The 17,061-nt window shown below is 38.0% G+C and overlaps 1 protein-coding gene and 1 pseudogene across 12 annotated transcripts in view; both read left to right on the forward strand.

Moving 5' to 3' along the window:
- CFAP54 (cilia and flagella associated protein 54) overlaps positions 1 to 17,061 on the forward strand; it is a 301,315-nt gene that overhangs the window by 135,102 nt on the left and 149,152 nt on the right. For all 12 annotated transcript variants that reach the window (XR_011433771.1, XM_023631775.2, XM_070254526.1 and 9 more), the window contains 5 exons: positions 1,811 to 1,953; positions 3,527 to 3,708; positions 5,291 to 5,518; positions 15,562 to 15,785; positions 15,886 to 16,021. Coding sequence is in view for 11 of the 12 variants with exons in the window: in XM_023631775.2 (XP_023487543.2) it covers positions 1,811 to 1,953; positions 3,527 to 3,708; positions 5,291 to 5,518; positions 15,562 to 15,785; positions 15,886 to 16,021 (913 nt within the window). In the remaining variant the exon portion in view is untranslated. The remainder of the gene's footprint in view (positions 1 to 1,810; positions 1,954 to 3,526; positions 3,709 to 5,290; positions 5,519 to 15,561; positions 15,786 to 15,885; positions 16,022 to 17,061) is intronic.
- On the forward strand, positions 11,358 to 11,908 carry LOC138921294 (translationally-controlled tumor protein-like; annotated as a pseudogene).

Genomic DNA, 17,061 nt, shown 5'->3' on the forward strand with positions numbered 1-17,061 from the left:
AATTTGCATATATATTGAATATGTTTGTTGATTTAGCTTTCAGTGAAAGGAGAAAGTGTAATTGCAAGAGAAGTGTAATATTAATTGCACAATAACTATAGATATTAGCAGGCATTAGGCAAATCTCTATTTCCTTTAGAGGTTTATTTTAGGCCTCTATGAGCACAGATCATATTTTCTCATACAATGTAAACTTTCTATCATTAATTCAAGAGACATTTTGAGGTCTTTCTGAGTGTCTTTGGCTAACATGTTATGGGAGATAAAAATAGAAGATGAATTCATAATATGGAGTACTATCCAGCCATTAAAAAGGTGATGTAGAGTCTTTCATTCAAAAAAACACACGTTGAGCACTTGTTAGATACAAGGTACTGAAATAGGGCCAATGGGTATACAAACGTGAGCAAGATGTGCAAGTTAGAGTCTGGTAGGGTAGGTCACAAATGTTCATGAACTGTTTTACATATGGTAGAAGGTGAAGTACACATGAAGTCTTCTGTGTTCCTGGGAAGGAGGCTTTCCTCTGGCTGAGGCTAACAGGAAAGCTTTCATGGGAGGGGCTGCTTGGCCTGGGTTTTGATGGATAGGCAAAGTTTAGAAATGTGCAGATAGGGAAGTAGGCATTCCAGACAACTGGAAGAACATGAGTCACAACCCAGGTAGGAAACCCTAGATGAGAACCCCAAATGGTCTGCCCAGAATCTAGGGCATATGAAAGGGAGTGGTGTGAATTGATTAGAAAAGAAGGTTGATACCAGACCTTGGAGGATCTTAACTGTCTATGAAATCTGAACTTTATATACAGTGGGAGATTATTAAGGGTTTTTGAGCAGGGCTACCATAAAAAATTTCTCTGGCAGCAGCATATCGAATAGATTGGAGGAAGGAAAGACTGGTAGCAGGGCTATGAATTGAGGGTATTTATTTCAATAATTCACTGATAAAATATGCAGGTTGAAATCCACAGTGAACTTGGTCTCGGTTTCTGCTTCTCCAGAATTTTGGTTAAAATCATTTCCAGACTGAACCTTTGCAAAAATGTCTCCAGACAGATCCCTTGTCTATGTGGGCTAGACCAGATTTGCATTTAAGAAGCAGTTAGACTGCCTGACCAACAGGGAAGGCTTTTGGCAACGTGACCCATTCGTCATACTGGGGTTGGGGGCGGGACAGTTCAAATCAGGTTTCTTTACTGTCCTCTGAACACTGAAAAATCTCCTCTGGACTTCCAGTCATATATGACCATTCATGCGTGGTTACTTGGCAGCGTAGCAGTTAGACAATGACCAAATTTGTGTCAGGATAACTTGGTGCTAAATTCAATTTTATTACAATCGTTAATATACACTCAGTATTTATTTATTTATTTATTTATTTATTTATTTTTGGTGGAAGATTGTTTACTCTTAGAGCTTATCTTAAAAAGAAGTAACTGATTATGGACACATTGCTCTATAGAGTAGGCATCTCCATTGAGTTGCATTTAAAATAGGTGGTTTTAAGTTGACATAAATTATTGTTTCAGAGCTCTTACGGTGAGTATAAATCTTCCATTCCCATTTTCAAGGGCCCTTTCAGGGAAATAGATACTGATGTTAAAATTCCTAAGAGCAAAAGTTACATTGTATAACTTTAAAATTTAATGGGAAATTGTTTGGCTTTGATTAAGTGCGACAATACATTATGATCCAAAATCTGGGAGCACTAACTCACATATATTTTCAAAGTTAAAGTAGACTGTATTTGACAGATTTAATTCAATTTTGCTCATAGTGTTTTTTTAATGAGATTTTTTTCCCCCTTGCAGTTTCCGATCATGTGATCCCAATATGTTCTCACTATATAATTCAGGAACGGTATTACCAACAGGAAAATTGACTCTAGAAAACTATAAAGCAATGCTTGATTTCCTTCTGACAGCTAAAAAGAGAAAGGCCAACTTACCATCAGGTAAAATAAATAAATACGTTATATACTATCAAATTGTTTCTAGATTTTTTATTCACTAATGCAACACACACACACGCACACACACACTCGCCCCCCACAGACATACAGATTTGCTCACATTATTTTCCAATGACCCAGGAGTTTATGATGAGTTGTGATATTTTATAGGAGATTCTTATTTGCTCTATTTTTTTTAAAATTTCCATATTTTTACGGTATTAGCGTGTATATTTGGAAAAAGCTGTGTTGTGTTCTGACCTACACCAATTTGGCTGTTCTGCAAATATAATGTTCTTTTAAATATGGGAGCCTCTTGTGGTCAAGCCAGGTGAAGACTTGGTATGAAGTGTTCTGTTTGAGAGGAAGTAAGTTTCAGAACAAACTCCACCAAACACACTGATGGGAGCAGGCATGGAAACAGTCACATAGCTGTTTCATAGTATCGATTTTGTGTTTAGGGCTGTCCACTCTTGCCTTAGGATCCCCAACTAGCACCTTCCATGAAAGCTAACCCCAAGATGAATACAGTAATATTTTGTTGGCAGGGCCAACCAATATTGTCATCTGGTTAGGTGACAGGGGCCTCCAGGAGGTGGAGAGATGCAGATGAACAGGGCTCTCCATCCAGATGATGCTCTGGTAACACTACTCCTAAGCAATCATCAATCTTGAATACCACTCATTTCACGAATAAAAGGGTGTTTCTAATATCTTTATGCTATTATAAACCCTCTTATGTAGATTTTTAATAAGAGTATTTTAAGTGCTATATAACTTATTGCTGATCAGGATACTTCATACGCTGGTTGACTGCCCCAGGAGTGTTGATTCATTTTTGAGGTACTTGACATGCTTTCTAAATTTCTTCTAGGGTATAGATTAAGTTCAACTGGTACCTGTATGTCATATTCTGAATATTGAAGTATTTGAAAGTAAATTCCCTAGACATAGAGTCTGAGTTGTGTATGTAGGTTATAATTTATAGCATCTTGAATTGTTTTCTTTTTTTTCAAACTAGCTTCTTATCTAAGACCTCCCATGAAATCGGCAATAGAATACTCTGCTCTTGAGACTTAGTACTTAATGCAGAGTTCTAAGAGAAGGTTTGTGGCAGGGGAAATTCTTTGTGTTTTATACCACACTAACAGGAGAATGAGTGGCCAGAGTTGCTGCACAGCCTAATTCCAGGGGGCACCACTCACTTTCTAATATATGTGTCCTGGGAATGGCCCATTTGGGGGAAAATTAAGGAACAACGGGACCCTATCATTGTTCCCCCGCAAAACATGATATTCTTCCTCTGCATTGTTTCTTTGGCCATCACCCTTGCCTGGAATGTTCTCCACGGTCTTCCTGAGTAGGTGAATCATGCCCTCCCTTTAAGACCTAATTTAAGTGCCTCTGCCTCTAGAAACTTTCCCTGGTTCATTGTGTCCGTGATAATCCTGTCCTTTCTCCAAGGTTATGCAACATTTGTTATCGGAATTACTCATTAGTTGCTTATCACCTACTCTATTTTCTGGAACTTAATTCTCTGTTTTCAATAACATCAGACTTTATTTTTGTACTGCAGATGCTGAGGAATTTTCGGCATTTATTGATTCTAAAACGAGTGACGAAAATGTTTCCAAGGCACAAACGCTTCATGACTCAGACTCTCAGTCAGGTCTTGGTGCTAAAGAAAAGGATAAAGCAGCAAATTCGGGTCTCTTGGACCATTTTATGAAAATCTTTTTATATTGCAGGAGAGCAATGGTAAGGCAGTCCTTCTTATTTGCTCATGACATAAATCTCGGCCCATAAATTTGGGCGTGTAAGATATATTGTGTTTATTTACTTACTCTCTGTAATTTTGGTTTCAACTTTGAGACTAAATTTGCTGGATTTTGTGTCAGTCAGTTTTGAGGTTTGCCTGCCGTGGGACTGAGGTGTACGCGTTGTCCAGTGGTCAGGGAGAGGGGTGAGCTTGTTCAGTCACCAGTCACCTGTCCACCCCGAGCTGAGGTGGCCTTCGTCCCTGTCTACAGTCTCTGTGAATAGTCAGACACCTCTCTGCTGCTTTCTTGCCACACTCGGGACATGGGCCTCTCTGGTGACACCAAAGATTCCTCTGTGGGGTCTTGCTCTCTTCTGGTGTACCAGAGACTCCTTTCTTCCCACTAGCACAGAGGAAGATCTTTCTAGATTACAGGAAAGCCCAACCCCTGCCCCCTGACCTCCTGCTTCTATAGGCCACTTACATCTTCTCTCAAATGCTTCTCTCTCTTTTTCTTCTTAAATATTATATGACAGATTATTCAACAGAATTGGAATCATTATTTTCAGAGAAATTAGTTTCCTTTTGCTTATAGCAGGAAGAGGATGTACTTTAAGCCTCTCACGAGCTGAGAGGAAATCTTCCTCTCTAGACAAGAAAGGAACTTTAAGTTCTCATATTCTCTGTGGAGTGGAGAGAGTGAGTTTTTAAAAATGTGAAGTAAACCCGCGTCGTTTCCCTTGACCGTGAGCGTTGCATCTTATTCTCCTTTCCACCAGCTTCAGAGCCCGAGAAGGGCTGGGTCCTGCTCACCTCAGAACTCAGCCCCTCTTGCTCTTTGTTCAGTCCATTCTCCTCTCTCTTGAAAGCACTAAGCTTGTTCCCTCCTGAGCCCTCAGGTTTACCCTCCATCCTTTGCACTTGCTGTTCCCTGAGGCTCAAATACTCTCCTCCTCTAACATCCTGCCCCCCCACCTTCGCTTGACTTGTTCAGCTCAACATTCTGGTCTCTGCTCACATGTCACCTCCTTCTCTTCTGACCTCCTTGTCTAAAAGGACATGTCCTCTCATCCTCATCAGGTTCTGACCCATTTTTCCTTTATTTTCCTTTACAAGACTTATTATTCCCTGAAATGATATTTTTTATTTGTCCGCTTATCTAGTGTCGGTCTCCCCTAATAAACAGAAGCAGCACGAGGGCAAACGTGATTTCCCTTGCTCACTTCTGCCTTCCCAGCACCTAGAACAATGAGAGTGTTGGAGTCAGACCACTGGCATGCAAATCCTAGCTCACCACTTAGTAGATTCATGACCTTGGCAAGTTAGCTCCATGCCTCCATTTCCTCATCTGTCAATTGAGTAGAATACTAGTGCGTACTTACTTCACAGGAGTTATTGTTAGAATGAACTGAGAGAATGCATGTAAATGTCTTACCACAGTATCTAGCACATATAAGTGGCACATAACAAGTGGTGTTCGTTATTCTTATTGTTGACATATAATATTTGCAGAAAGATGAAGTCATTCAGAGATCTGCAACTCCTGGAACTTTGGGGTATTTTGAATGTTGTTTGTCTTAGGTTCTTGCTCATCGCGCTGGCTGTTGGACTCTGCTTCAGAACTGCTGTCGGGCCTTTTGGAACTTTACACAGGAGCTACAAATACTTCTTAAACAAGCAATGGATATGTATAAAACATTTCCTGTTAGCCAGGATGGTTTCCTCTGTACCACTGTTTTGCCATTCTATTTGGGAGCAGAATTACTTATTGACATGTTAATAGAACTACAAAATATCAATTCTATTAAGGTAAGGGCGTTTGGGTAATTACTTTTATTGTATTGTAAAAAATGAGCAAATTTTTTCGTACTGTCCAGCTTGGGATAAGTAGAAATTAATATTTTTCTTGAGTTCTTCTTTGGTTTCTCTATATTTCATTTGCTTCTCATAATCATTTGTCACAATATGTAAATTGCATTGATGTTAATTACAAATATCTTAGCCTGAAAAATTCAATTTCTTTTTTTTTAAAGATTTTATTTTTCCTTTTTCTCCCCAAAGCCCCCTGGGACGTAGTTGTGTATTTTTAGTTGTGGGTCCTTCTAGTTGTGGCATGTGGCACACCACCTCAGCATGGCCTGACGAGCCATGCCGTGTCCGCACCCAGGATCCGAACCAGTGAAACCCTGGGCGGCTGAAGCAGAGCATGCAAACTCAACCACTTGGCTATGCGGCTGGCCCCAAAAATTCAGTTTCTTAAAGGGGAACAGAAAGTAACATTTACTGAGCTCCAGCTTCTACGTAAAGTAACCTTAATGCATTTAATCCTCATAGCTATCTTTTTATGTTTTTATTAAAAAAAATTTTTTAATTGAGTTCGTAATAGTTTACATTGATGTGAGATTTCAGTTGTACGTTATTTCTTGTCTGTCACCACATAGGTGCTCTCTTTCACCCTCTGTGCCCACCCCTCACCCCCCTTCCCCTGGTAACCACTGAACTGTTTTCTTTGTCCGTGTGTTTGTTTATATTCCACATATGAGTGAAATCATCTGGTGTTTGTCTTTCTCAGTCTGGCTTATTTCACTTAGCATAATTCCCTCCAGGTCCTTCCGTGTTATTGCAAATGGGATGAATTTGTCTTTTTTTATGGCTGAGTAGTATTCCGTTGTATATATACACCACATCTTCTTTATCCAATCGTCAGTTGATGAATTGTTTCCGTGTCTTGGCTATCGTGAATAGTGCTGCAATGAGCATAGGGGTTCATATGTTGCTTTGGATTCTTGATGTCAAGTTGTTTGGGTAGATACCCAGTAGTGGGATGGCTGGGTCATATGGTATTTCTACTTTTAGTTTTTTGAGGAATCTCCATACTGTTTTCCATAGTGGCTGCATCAGTTTGCATTCCCACCAGCAGAGTGTGAGGGTTCCCTTTTCTCCACACCCTCTCCAACATTTGTTATTTTTAGTCTTAGTGATTATAGCCATTTTAACAGGCGTAAGGTGGTATCTTATTGTAGTTTTCATTTGCATTGCCCTGATGATTAGTGATTTTGAGCATCTTTTCATGTGTTTATTGGCCATCTGTATATCTTCTTTGGAAAAATGTCTGTTCATATCCTCTGCCCATTTTTTGATTGGGTTGTTTGTTTTCTTGTTGTTTGGTTGTGTGAGTTCCTTATATATTATGGAGATTAACCCCTTGTCAAATATATGACTTGCAAATATTTTCTCCCCAATTGATGGATTGTCTCTTTGTTTTGATTCTAGTTTCTTTTGCCTTTCAGAAGCTCTTTAGTCTGATGAACTCCCACTTGTTTATTTTTTCTTTTGTTTCGCTTGTCTGAGAAGACATGGTATTTGAAAAGATCCTTTTTAGTTCATGTCAAAGAGTGTACTACCTATATTATCTTCCAGGAGTTTTATAGTTTCAGGACTTATCTTCAAGTCTTTGATCCATTCTGAGTTTATTTTTGTGTATGGCATAAGATAATGGTCTGCCTTCATTCTTTTGCATGTGGCTGTCCAGTTTTGCCGACTCCATTTATTGAAGAGACTGTCTTTTCTCCGTTGTATGTTCTTGGCACCTTTGTCGAAGATTAGCTGTCTGTGGATGTGCAGTTTATTTCTGGGCTTTCAGTTCTGTTCCATTGATCTGTGTGCCTGTTTTTGTACCAGTACCATGCCCTTTTGAGCACTATGGCTTTGTAGTACATTTTGAAGTCAGGGATTGTGATACCTCCAGGTTTGTTCTTTTTTCTCAGGATTGCCTGAGCAATTCGGGGTCTTTGATTGCCCCATATGAATTTTAGTATTCTTTGCTCTATTTCCATGAAGAATGTCATTGCGATTCTGATAGAGATTGCATTGAATCTGTAGATTGCTTTGGGTAGTATAGACATTTTAACTATGTTTATTCTTCCAATCCATGTGCATAGAATCTCTTTATGTCATTATCAGTTTCTTTCAGTAATGTCTTATAATTTTCATTGTATAAGTCCTTCACCTCCTTGGTTAAATTTATTCCTAGGTACTTTATTCTTTTTGTTGTGATTGCAAATGGAATTGTATTCTTGAATTCTCTTTCTGTAAGTTCGTTATTGGAGTATAGAAAAGCAGCTGATTTTTGTAAGTTCATTGTGTGCCCTGCAAGTTTACTGTAGTTGTTAATTATTTCTATTAGTTTTCCAATAAATTCTTAGGGGTTTTCTATATGTAAGATCATGTCGTCTGCACACTGCGAGAGTTTCACTTCTTCACTCCCTATTTGGATTCCTTTTATTCCTTTCTCTTGCCTAATTGCTCTGGCCAAAACGTCCAGTGCTATGTTGAATAAGAGTGGTGATAGTGGGCATCCTTGTCTTGTTCCTGTTCTCAGGGGGATGGCATTCAGTTTTCACCCTTTGAGTATGATGTTGGCTGTGGTTTTATCATATATGGCCTTTATTATGTTGAGGTAATTTCTTTCTATCCCCATTTTGTTAAGAGTTTTTATCATAAATGAATGTTGGATCTTGTCAAATGCTTTCTCTGCATCTATTGAGATGATCGTGTCGTTTTTATTCCTCAATTTGTTGATGTGGTATATCACATTGATTGATTTGCGGATGTTGAACCATCCCTGTGTCCCTGGTATAAATCCCACTTGATCATGATGTATGATTCTTTTGATGTATTGCTGAATTTGGGTTGCCAAAATTTTGTTGAGAATTTTTGCATCTATGTTCATCTTCATAGCCATCTTTTTGACAGAGAAAAAAACAGACCCCAAGAGAGATCTTATAGCTTGTCGGTTGACCTTTATTTCACCACTTTATCTGTCCGTGTTCTGTTACTCCAGATCTGATAGAATTTGCAGCCATTTTGTTTATTTAATTTTTTTGTGAGGAAGATTCACACTGAGCTAACATCCGTTGCCAATCCTACTCTTTTTTTGCTTGAGGAAGTTTAGCTCTGAGCTAACATTTGTGCCAATCTTCCTCTACTTTGTGTGTGGGATGCCTCCACAGCATGGCTGATGAGTAGAGTAGGTCTGCACCCAGGATCTGAACCCGTGAATCCCTGGCTGTGAAAGCAGAGCGTGTGGAACTTAAATCACTTGGCCATGGGGTCAGCCCCTGGAGCCATTTTAAACCTACCACACTGTGGTTTAAAGCATGAAATAAAATTGAAAAAAATGCAAATATAATATAACCTAAACACATTGAAAATTAGTAAACACACAAACATGTTGTGTCATGGGGTTTCTAACATTTCTAGATGTAAAACATATGACAACAATAGTACAAGAGACTAGGAGGGTAAATGAAATTAAACTGTCGTAAGTTATTACATTTTATATAAATATAGAGTGGTACAACATTAACTGTGGAATATTGAGTGGAATGTGATAAGTTAAGGATTCATTTAAGAATCCTTAACTACCAAGAAAAGAGGTATAGCTAAAAATCCAATGCAGTAAAATGGAAGACTAAATAATAGTCAATTAACTAAAAAAGACAGGAAAAAAGTAACAGAGGAACAAAAATGTATGGGACAAATAGAAAACAAATAACAAATAATAAATCTAACCCAGTCAATAGCAATATCAGTATCAATCAATATCAATAACTACATTAAACATAAGTGGATTAAACACCCCAATTAAAAGGCTGAGATTGTCTGACTGGATAAAAAGAAAGACGTGTATGCTTATCCGTAAAAGAAGTGCTCTGAATATAAAGAAACAGATAGATTTAAAACAGAAGAGTGGAAAGAGACATACCATGAAAATGGTAAGCATAGAAAAAGCTGGTGAGGCTATATTAATATTAGATAAAATAGTCTTCAAATCAAGAAGTATTTTGAGAGGTAAAGAGGGACATTTTATAATGAGAAGAGGCTTGATTACTCAGGAAGTCAAACTAGTCATAAATATGTATACATCTAAATAACAGAGATTCAGAGCATACTGTGGACACCCAAAGCTTGAAGAGCTTTCTGGTTGGTGAGCACATTGATGTGCTGGGTGGATGTTGTGCCCTGACTCCATGGAGAGCGGGCATGGAAGCTCTTCATTCTGGACCCTTCTAGACCTTGCCCTCTCACCTCTTCCATTTGGTTGCTTCTGAGTTGTATCCTTTATAGTAAAACTGTAACCATGAGTATAGTGTTCTCAGTGAGTTCCAGCCAATGATTGAACCTCAGGGGGCTTTGGAAACCTCTGAATTTATAGCTAGTTGGTCAGAAGTGCAGGTGGCCCTGAGACTTGTGGGTTGCATCTGAAGTGAGGGCACTCTTGTGGAGGACTGAATCCTTAAATCTGTGGAGTCTAACCCTAACTCTGGGGGGTTAGTGTCAGAACTGAGGTGCAGTATACTCACATAGGTCGGAAACAGAGCACAAGTACACACAGTGTGTTCATCAAGACGGATCACGTACACAGTCAAAAGATAAGTCATAATAAAATTTAAAAGACTGAAATCTTAAAGAGTATGTTCTCTGACCACTATGTTATAAACACATTACTATGATTTAGGAAGAAAACTCTCCAAATATCTGGAAATTAAATAACACAGTTCTAAGTAATCCATGAGTCAAAGAAGAAAACACAAGAGAAATTTAAAAATATTTCAAACTGATGCTAATGTATCAAAATTTGTGGCAGGCAAATAAACCAGTGCTTAGAGGGAACTTTATAACTTTAAATATTTCATAAAAAAGAAGAAAGATACAACACCCGTAAACTAAGTGTCTATCTCAAGGAGCAAGAAAAAGAAGTGCCTAATCCACAGTAAGTAAAAAGAATGAAGGAAATAATAAGAAATGAAGGAAGTGATATGAGCAGAAATAAATCAGACATAGAGCAAAAACAGAGAACATTAATGTCAATAAATTAATCTTTTGAAAAGATTATTAAAATTGGCAAAATCCTAGAAATATTGATGAAGAACAAAAGTGAGAAAAGCACAAGTTACTGATATTAGTAATGAAAGAGGAATATAACTACAGATTCTATAGATAGTAAAAGAAAAATAAGGGAATGTTAGGATCAATTTTTACAAATGAATTTGATAACTTTGATGAAATGGACATGTTTATTAGAAAGCACAACTTACAAATCTGACACAAGAAGTGATAGAAAAAATGAAGTGCCCTAAATATGTGAAAGAAATTGAATTTGTAATCAGAAACCTTGACATAAAAAGAAGACCCAGAACTGGAATATTTCCCTGTGGAATTCTATACCAAAATTTTTTAGAAATGAGGTCAGCATTAAGCTGACAGATATATCAGAAAGAAAAGTATGAACCAATCTCTCTCCTGAATGTAGACACAAAACTCCTTAATGAAATATTAGCATATCAATCCCAGCAATATATAAAATATGCAAATGATGTATATAATATATACAACTATACAAATGATGATCAAGTGGGGTTTATTCCAGAAATATGAGGTTAACATTTGAAGAGCAACATAACTCAACATATTAAATGATCAAGGAGAAAAATCAAAGGGCCATTGAAATAGGTATAGCAAAAGTGTTTACAGAATTCCATATCCCTTTTTCCACCTGCTCCGCCTCCCCTTGAGCGCTTCTCTCCCTCTGAGCTCCTGGCTCCTGCTAAGCCAGGGCAGCTATCATCTCTCTCCAGACACCATCATGATTATTTACCTGGACCTCGTCAGTCATGATGAGATGTTCCACAACATGTATAACATCCTGGAGATCGCGAATGGGCTGTTCCCGGAGGTGGAAGGGAAGATGGTCAATAGGACAGAAGGTAACATTGATGGAAATGTACTCTGCTTTACTGTGCTTTCAGTACCCAAGGTGAAGATACTAAAAGCACAGTAATCACAGGTGTTGATATTGTCATCAACCATCACTTGTAGAAAACCCACTTCACAAAAGAAGCCTACAAGAAGTAAAACGAATATTACAGGAAATCAGTCAAAGGCAAACTTGAAGAACAGAGACCAGAAGGAGTAAAACCTTTCATGACAGAGGCTGTAGAACAAATCTAGCACTTCCTTGCTAATTGCAAAACTACCGGTTCGTTATTGGTAGAAATGTGAGTCTAGATGACATGGTTGCTTTGCTGGATTACTGTGAAGATGGTGTGACCCCTTATATGATTTTCTGTAAGAATGGTTTAGAAATGGAAAAATGTTAACAAATTTGGCAATTACTTTGGCTCTATCACTTTTCATCATAACTGGCTGCTGCTTTTCATCCACACAACATTGATGGACTTAGACATGTGAGACTGATGTCATCTTGAGCTCTTCATTTATTTTGACTTTGATTTATTTGGAGTGGAGGCATTGTTTCTAAGACAAACGTGTCATGGTTGTCTAAAGATAAAGTGCGTTTAAATTCATTTGAGAAAATGCCTCTTAGTTTAATATGTATTTAAACTGAATTCATCTTATAGTGTCCCTGGAGCAGCTAGAGCCAGGTTGTAGACCTCTAGGAATAAGCTTAAGACTGTCTTGAGATAACTTCTACAGCTATCTGAACTGGGACTGGAATATAAAAAACAAGAATCGCAAGTCTTAATCGTAAATTGAAGTAAAGGGAAAGACCATGTTTATAGCAGTGCCAACATTTGAAGTGTATGCTTATGCATTTTGTCACCGATAAATAGATGTAGTTAACTCTGGAAGAGATTACCAAAAGAATAAAAAGAGGCTAATACAGTTGGAAGTAAAAAACAAAAATGAAAAACAAAAAAAACCAAAACAATGTTCATTGATAATAAAAACTCTCAGCAAACCAGGAATAAGACAACTTTCTCAACTTGATGAAGAGTAGTACCTACAGCTAACATCATACTTAGTGGTGAAATATTGTGAGCTTCTCTCTAAGATTGGGATCAAAGCAAGAATGTCTGCTCATACTGCTTATATTCAATATCATGCCAGAGATCTTGACAAGTACAGAAGACAGATAACAAAACAAAAGGCACACAGATTGGAAAGGAAGAATAAGAGTTTTTACACAGAAAATCCTAACTCTTCAGGACTCTAAAGAGCAACTACCAGAACTAATAAATAAAGTAGCATCATACAAGGTCAATATACAAAGATAAGTTATATTTCTATATAGTAGCAGGAAACAATTAGAAAATGAAATTTAAAAAATATTACCATTTAAAAGATCAAATATCTAGGAATATATCTAATGAAACCTATGCAAGATTTCTACACTGACAATTATAAAACCTTGCAGAAAAAAATTAAAGAACACCTAAATTGAGAGATATATTATACTGGAAGGCTTAATATTGTTAATTGTTAAGATATCATTTGCTTCCAATTTGGTCTTTGAGTCCAATCCCAATGAAAATTCAAACAGGCATTTTTGGGGGTATAAATTGATGGTTTATTCTAAAATTTGTAAGCAAAAGCAAAGAAATGTGAATTGCCAAAAAAAAATCTTTTAAAAGAATAAATTTGGAGACCTCACTGCTTAATTTCAAGGCTTAGTAGCAGTATAGTCATTAGGAGAGTATGATATTTGTGTAAAGAAAGAAATATATCAATGGAATAAATAGAGAGTCTAAAAATAGATCCATACATTTGGTGAATATTTTACAAAGGTGCCAAAGCAGTTCAAAGGGCTCAAAAAGGAATGGCAACTCCTAGCACCCAGATTTTGTTCTCTAAAAATCATTTCTCACTAAAGGAAACAGGGCTCCTTGAGAAAGAAAAAGCTGATTAAGTTTCCTATATGAACTAAACCTGAGGATAACCAAATAGTTGAAGTGAAATTTTTATTTATAAGAGTATTCAGGTAATAAATGAAGAAAAGATGTTGAAATTAGAATATAAGGATTTTGCAATCTTTAATGAGTTAATTGGAGGGTGAGCAACACCTATGAGGTATACTTGCCAGAAAGATAAATCGAACTGGAATCAGATGAAGCATTTAAATCCAACCAACAATTTACAGAAAAGGACTCTGTTCTTGACCATGCCAGAAACCTCACTCTCCATATACTATTTTGATCCCCAAATGCCAGTCCTGTTTATTTGTCAATGCTGTTAGATAATGTTACCAAAATTAGGAAGTGAATAGATAATGCTCTTTCTTTTTTTCCCTCTCTTGGGTTGGAATTAATTGGGAGATGGGTACTGAATAAGACAGTTGGAGATACAATGTCAGCTTTGTGGTTGATGAAAGCTTTGTTGGAAGATATAGTAACCACAGAGGGCTTCCTTATCCTTCATCCCAGAAAGAAACTTACCACATAGCCATAGGCATGACTAACTGATAGCAGACACCCCTCTTCTTCAGGGAGGGCCTGGAAAACTTACTTCGGTCTGGCCCAGGAAACTTATCAGTGTCCAACAGAAGACTGTGTGATCCTGTAGGCAGGCAGGCTCTGATGGAGCATTCACCCAGGAAGGGTTGAGTGGGTTGGTTTGATTTCTTCCACACTCACCAAGAGGATTTAGTAAAGGTCAGGAGTGCCTCTACTTGGAAACCTGAGTTCAAGGGAACGGAGATATTCCCTCACGCAGATCTGTGCTGCTGGAAATCTTACTGTGGAATTAGTGGATCACAGCGATGGAGCTCATAACATCAGTAAAATGGCAACTACCCTTTATTGAGCATGACTCACGTGCCAGGCGCTGTGCTAAGGAGGCAAATTCTCATAGGTCACATATGTCATACTATTATTCACACCTTCACAGCCTGACTTCAGGTATGCATATGGCATTTCACAGCCAGATGACCTCCACGGTCTCTTCCAACTTCAAGGACTATGAATCTTGTTAGAGGGGATGTTTATCTTCTAGTTTTGTCAATACCTTCCCTCCCCTATTCCTGGGTTACCTTTAATGGAACTCCAGTTACGAGGGGCTGGACTTGAGTTACCCAATGGTCTATTGGGCTGCAGCTTAGGCCAGAGGTGGAACCAAGAGGCTTTGCTTTGCCTCAAGAATTTCTAGGAGTATACACAAATGCATCAGAGACTCAAGGGAAATGAACACTAGTTATGGAGTAACTCTTTAACTTAGGCAAAAAGAGGGTTTTCCAGATTTCCCTCTCATAGGTTTGACCTTTACGTCAGGGAATGGGACTTATTATTCTACAAATTGATGAATGTAACCCATGTATTAGGGAGACAATTATTTGTGTATACTAAAATGTATTTTTCCTCAAAACTTTACCTTATTGGTTTAATATCTTTACTTAAATAGATGGTAACTGTTTATCAAGAAATATAGACCTCAGTCTGTGCTAATATGGTAATGTCTAGTCATATGTGGCTATTTAGATTGAAGCTTAAATTAATTAAAATTAAACAAAATTAAAAATCCAGTTGGGGCCGTCTCAGTGGTGCAGCGGTTAAGTGCACACGTTCCTCTTCAGTGGCCCAGGATTGGCCGGTTCGGATCCCGGGTGCGAACATGGCACCTCTTGGCAAGCCATGCTGTGGTAGGCATCCCACATATAAAGTAGAGGAAGATGGGCACGGATGTTAGCTCAGGGCCAGTCTTCCTCAGCAGAAAGAGGAGGATTGGCAGCAGATGTTAGCTCAGGGCTAATCTTCCTAAAAAACAAAAAAGAAAAAGAAAAATCCAGTTGCACTAGTCATACTTTAATAGCCCAGTATCCACATGTGCTTATTGGTTACTATATTGAACAGCCCAGATATAGCACATTTCCATCATCACAGAAAGTTCTGTTGGATAGCATTATCAAGCTTAGATTTGCATAATGAAAGCATTTTAATATTTTTCTGTTCAGTTCTATTCCATGTTATATTTTTATCTATCACATTCAATTTTCAGACAAAACATGTAGTAAAATCTGAGATTGTACAAATTCTTTTTCAATGTGCTACTTGCAGATTATTGAAGAAAATGGAGAGTTCAGTGTTCCAAGCTGCTATGGAAATATTAAAAATGATAACGGTGGTTCTAGCCTTACTTTTGAGCATCCTTTGGATGATGTGAATGTGGTTGATTTGAAGTGGATCCATGACTTTGTATTAAAATCCCTGGAAGTTTTGTATCAAGTGGAAAAATGGGAAACGTTGGTATCACTTGCCATTCAGTTCAATACAGTTTCACAGTAAGTACTGCTGTAAAGGCAATTAAAAGTGACAGGCTTCGTGGAAAAAAATGTGTTTTAACTAATGTTTGCTTTTTAATGTATTTTTACCCCTGTCTAGTGAGAGATATACGGAGCAAGTGACACCACTTCTTGTGTATGCACAGCGCCAGCTTCTTCTAAGAATATCCAAGTTCAAGGGCCCAGATATTACCCAACAGCCCTGTGTAAGATATGAGGCTGAATACAAAGAGAAGGTAAGCTTGGCCCTATTATTCATGCTGTTGTGATTTCTTATTAGTACACATATAAAATATGAGGATTTAGGAATCAGGTAAGTGTTGTTATTTTCACTAGGCATTTATCATCCAAATCAACAACCATTATTGAGACCCTGTCGTGTGCCAGCATTTTCCAGATACAGGTGAAAAAACATTAAGTCCTTGTACACAAGAAACTTATATTCAGACCAAGGCTGCTTTATCCATTAGGCACGGTGGGGACAGGGTCTGGAGCCACAACACTTTTTAGGGGCCCACTCAATGTTTTAATTTTTTTTTAAATAAGAAGAAAAATGTAAGTTTTAGGTCAAAGAAAATGTTTTAATTTTTACTATTAATATATTTGTATTAATACCAAATAATCATAAAATATAATTTTTAATATTTTTTATGGAGGCGTGGGCCCACAAAGGCAAAAGTGTCTAAGGCCTGTGAAAGTTATGGTGCAGCTTTGAGCTGGGTAGAGGAAAGAGATAAGTAAATTCTCTCGTTTATTAATTTAATAGAAATGTATTGACTACCTCCTATCAGAGCCGTTGTGTACACTTGTACAGTCTGTGTCCTGCCCAAGGGCCCCTGACGTACACCAGGGCTGAAACCCAGTCCCTGTCCCCCACCCCAGTCTGTGCTTGTGGAGCTGCAGCCGCCCATCGAGGACTCCATTTTCTTCTTCTCACATAGGGTCCTTATGGCCTCTGCGTATTCTTGCCTCCTGCATATTCTATGTAGAGAGAATACAGTCTGAGTTCTTGCTTTCTGGAGTTTAATTTCAGAGGGGTGGAGGAAGGACCAGATAATAAACATGTAAACAGATAAATAAAAAGACTTATGATCATTCCAAGTTCTCTTAAGAAGATAAAATAGGTCAATGAGCTAGAGATAGGCGGGGAAGGGAGGTGGAACTTTAGTAAGGGGATCAAGAAGGCCTCCTGGAGATGGAAACGTTGGATGAGAAGAGGCCAGCCATACAGTGAGAAAGAGCATTCCTGCCCACTGCAAGAACAAGGATGAGGGTT

This window comes from Equus caballus, chromosome 28 (genome assembly GCF_041296265.1).
Source record: "Equus caballus isolate H_3958 breed thoroughbred chromosome 28, TB-T2T, whole genome shotgun sequence".
NCBI lineage: Eukaryota > Metazoa > Chordata > Mammalia > Perissodactyla > Equidae > Equus > Equus caballus.